General features: G+C 36.2%; 1 protein-coding gene across 1 annotated transcript; it reads right to left on the bottom strand.

Moving 5' to 3' along the window:
• Positions 1-3,401: 3,401 nt before the first annotated feature.
• LOC128636537 (olfactory receptor 5V1-like) lies at positions 3,402-4,337 on the bottom strand. The gene has a single exon (XM_053689535.1). The coding sequence runs from the start codon at positions 4,335-4,337 to the stop codon at positions 3,402-3,404; it is 936 nt and encodes a 311-aa protein (XP_053545510.1).
• Positions 4,338-4,609: the final 272 nt, after the last annotated feature.

Raw genomic sequence — 4,609 nt, 5'->3', positions numbered from 1 at the left:
TTCTAAGTACTGTTCACTGATGTACTAATGTTTCCTGAAAGTTTACCTAGTAATATCGCTTGGGTTTCAGTGTCACCTATTTTGTCTGTTTCTGAGTTGTCCAAAGTATGAATAAAGTCTAAAAAAAAGATATTATGGTAACGAGAAAATCAGTCATCTAAATAGCAAAACTTAATATTTAGTTTTATCACAGATGCCACTACAAGTGATCATCAAAATAGACACTGAATCACAAAAATAATGGTTAATTTTATTTTATATATAACAATATACATTTAATATCAACCAAAAGTGTGGTGAGAAAAAGCTATTACCAAGAATATAGTGACCAACAACACAAAAGCTCTTTGGTTGATGATAATATAATATGTTAAGGGAAACATTTCAGCAGGGCTTTATCTAGGCTGCTCTGGACCCCAGGGCAAAGGCTGAGGTAAGCCCCCCATTTTCAACAATGCCCTTTTGTGTTGTTTGCCATCAGCAGAAGATGAGTTAGCACCACATAGTATAAAGAGGAGCTACGTCTCATCCTCAACCATTGGTTAGTCTTCACCAGAAGATATGTGTAGCCTTACTGTACAAAACTTGCGGCAGGTTTTTGTGTACAGCAATGGGGTGGCCATCTTGAAAACCCTGCCACAATATTGTAAAGTCAAATCATTACACTTTCCTTAAACTATGAGCCTTGTTTGCAGGGGAGGTGGGGCACACAGAGGGGGCAGATATGATGCAGGTGTAGTGATGGCTCTACTTTTTGCAGGGCCTAGATGTGTCCCTTAGAGATGTTGGCAAGTCTTAATTGAGACCTCTGAGATCCCCGTAGTTACGATCCTGCATACCAGTTGTAGCTCGTAGCTGTAGTATAAACAACTGATTTTGAACTATAGAACATACTAATATTGTTGAATCATACAACCACCAACATAAATAGTGTTATTCTCTGTTAAACCTAAAGAATATTAGTTATAAACAAAATAATATGCAACATACGTATTGTCCTACATGAATAAGCAACTTTTTGGACAGTTTTGCATGGGAGATATATATGTTCACCTAATATTATATAATTTTATTGAAGAAATTTGGAAATGTAAGTTTCTTAGTTCATGTTATTTAAGTTTAAGGTGTATAGTAAATGGTTGTGGTACTTAATGTTATCCTGCAGGCAAATACTGTGGTTGCCATAATATTGAAGTCACAATATCACTACAGCCACAGCAGCTTGGCAGCACCCTGGAATTAGTCTTAAACCTACTTCTAACATATCTTTAACCTCAACCTAGCCATAGTGCTCATCCTAGCCCTAAGCCTAGCCCAAGCTTTGGCTTGAAGTCTAGCTCTAACCTTAATCCTAGTTCCAAACTTTAGGCAATATGATCCCCAACATTTTTCTTTAATAATTCTGATAGAACATGGAATTTTAAACAACTTTCTAATCTTGGTATCTTTTGTTGAAAATACTTATGCTTAGGAGCCTGCCCATTCCTGGAGCATATATGGCAGCAGTTTTGCAATAATGTTATCCATTTGCAAGACCAATACGTGGCAGCACTATTTCCTGTAGTGCCCCAGATGCCTACCTAGGTAAGGTATCTCTTCAACTAAGAGTATCATGGGAACAAAGCAAATTTGTTAATTTCATATCCTTTTAATACTAGTCTTTAACCTAGTCATACCCAAATTCTAACCTAGATTTAGCCACATTACCTTAACCTTGAATTTAACCCTAGCCCTAACCTGAATCATAGCCCTATGTACCATCATATTATTGTATATATTTACATTGGGACTTTGGCCCTAGATTAGGACGTTTGCCCTATCACTAATAGCTATGAAAAATTTTTTTAAAAGTTGGGGGTATATCTTACAGACTATAGATATATTTCTTAGAGAAAGTAAAAAATAAATTAAAAAAAAACAGATTAGGGAAAGAATTACCAAACTTGGAATCCATATACTAATATAATAAGAGACCACTGCAAAAATTACAAGTTTCTCTGGATTTACTATTTATAGGTATGTATTTGAGTAAAATTAAAATGTTAGTTTTATTCTATAAACTACTGACAACAATCTTTCCAAAATCTAAATAAAAATAATTACAAGCATTTATTTGCAGAAAAGGACAGCTGGTAAAAATAACCAACATGCAGTGTTTTCAGACCTTGAATTTAGCAAAGAAAACCAGTTAATATTAATTGTTAAATAACACAATACTAATGTTTTAACTTAACAATAATTAAGAAATCAATATGTGGTGGAATATCTCTGATTTTCAATCACAACTGGCATGCTCTTCACTTGTCATTTTTCAAGCAGCTCAGCTTTGTTTGATAGCCTGTGACCATCCGTCTTCCTCTTGATCACATTCAAGAGGTTTTTTAATGGGGTTAAGACCTAGAGATTTGGATGTACTTGAAGTTGAAGATTCTTCATCCACACCTTGATTGCCCTGGCTGTGTGGCATGGAACATTGTCCTGCTGGAAAAAAAAACAATCCTCAGAGTTGGGGAATATTGTCAGTTCAGAAGGAAGCAAGTTCTCTTCCCGAATATCTTTGTAATGGCTTGATTTGTGCGTCCTTCACAAAGATAAATCTGCAAGATTCCAGCCTTGCTGAAGCACCTCCAGATCATCCCTGATCCTCCACCGAATTTCACAGTGGGTGTGAGACACTGTGGCTTGTAGGCTTCTCCAGGTCTCTGTCTAACCATTAGATGACCAGGTGTTGGGCAGAAAATTTGACTCATCAGAAAAGATGAACTTACTCCAGTCCTCTACAGTCCAATCCATATGTCTCTTGTGCAAACCTCTGCCTGGTTCTTCTTTGCTTCTCATTGATGAAGGGCTTTTTTCTAGCTGTGCACTTCACCCCAGCTGCCATTTGCCATTCTTTTTGTAGTTCACTTGATGTCATACAATGGTTGTGATTGACAATTGAATGAGCTGGTGGTCATGTCGGGCAGTAGAGAGTCATTTTTGCTCTCTTCTGGTCTGTAGCCTTGTTGTTCCCAATGTCAGAATCAGAATTAAACCCTTCTTTTCCTCACTCAAAACTTGTCACCATTTTTTATTCCAATTACTTTTTAAGTGCACTGTTTTTGCCATCCAACTTGTCGAATTGCAAGAGAATAGTGATGACTACCGGATTGTTTTTTATATTTTTCCCCATTAAATAAGATTTGGGTTAGGTAATTACCTAATCAGTACCTCAATAAGGTGAATGAGTTGTGCTTGTGTTGGAATTCAACAGACACAGAAAATTGAGTGGAATGACTGCCATTTATGTAGAGATGCTGATTTAAGAAAAAATTGGAGTTGTCTCATATTTTTTCCAGAGCTATAGATACTTGTCTACTTATTTATTATACCAGGTATGAAATAATATTTAATATTTAAATTTATACTTTACAAGACTTTACCCATTGTCTCAGTGCTGATTTTACATCTTTATTTTTTAAACTGTATATCAATGGATTTAATATAGGAACTGCAGCTGTGTTAATAAGGGATAAAAGCTTTTTTGAGTTCAAGTTGTCCATTGAGACTGGTCTAATATATTGACAAAAAAGAGTCACGTAGAGAAGAACCACAACTGTGATATGTGAGGAGCAGGTGTAGAAAGTTTTACGACGTCCTGTGCTGGAACGAATTTTTAATATGGTGGAAATAATAAAAATATAAGGTATGCAGGTTAGAAGGGAGGGTGTCAAACCAACTAAAATATTTGATCCGGTAAGTATATATAGCTCTAACACAGAGGTATCACTGCATGTGACTTGCATCAGAGGCACAACGTCGCAGAAGAAATGATTGATTTTGTTGGATCTGTAGCAAGAGAAGCTTGATATGAAATAAAGATAAGGTATGGCTTGAAGAAAACCATACAACCAGCAAATAGTGGCCATTAGAATGCAGATTTTAGGGTTCATAAGAGCTTGATATCGTAAAGGGTTACAGATGGCCACATAGCGATCATAACTCATGGCTGTTAATATCGACAACTCATCACCGGTGAAGGACAGAAATAGGAAGAGCTGTGTCATACAGCCTGCAAAGGTCACCTTATTGTTCCCTGTAATGAAGATAACGAAAACCTTATGTAGAGTAGCTGTGATAGAAGACATGTCCATGAGGGACAAGTTACATAGGAAGAAGTACATTGGAGTTTGCAAATGGGGATCCAGGCAGACAAGTATAACGATGGTCATGTTACCAGCTATGCTAATGATATAGATAAGGAGAACAAGACAGAAGATTGGGCCCTGTAGCTTCGGAACATCTGAAATACCTTTTATAATGAAAAATGTCACTGAAGTCTGGTTCGGGTGTTCCATAGCAGAAGGTGTAATTCAATACTAAATTAGAGAAATTCAATACATGGCATTATTATTAGGTGCATAATAATTAATAACCCAGATGCATTAAAGTCCATATGATCACCAAGACTACAGCTTAAAGGGATATGAAACCCAACCATTTTCTTTCATGATTCTAATAGAATATGCAATTTTAAACAGCCTTCAAATTTACTTCTGTTATCTAATGTGCTTTGTTCTCTTGCTATTCTTTGTTGAAACGTATACCTATGTAGTCTCATGAACAGCAA

The sequence above is a fragment of the Bombina bombina genome, chromosome 7 (genome assembly GCF_027579735.1).
Source record: "Bombina bombina isolate aBomBom1 chromosome 7, aBomBom1.pri, whole genome shotgun sequence".
Classification (NCBI taxonomy): Eukaryota; Metazoa; Chordata; class Amphibia; order Anura; family Bombinatoridae; genus Bombina; species Bombina bombina.
The sequence above is the reverse complement of the archived record's forward strand: the minus strand, read 5'-3'. Positions and strand labels throughout refer to the sequence as shown.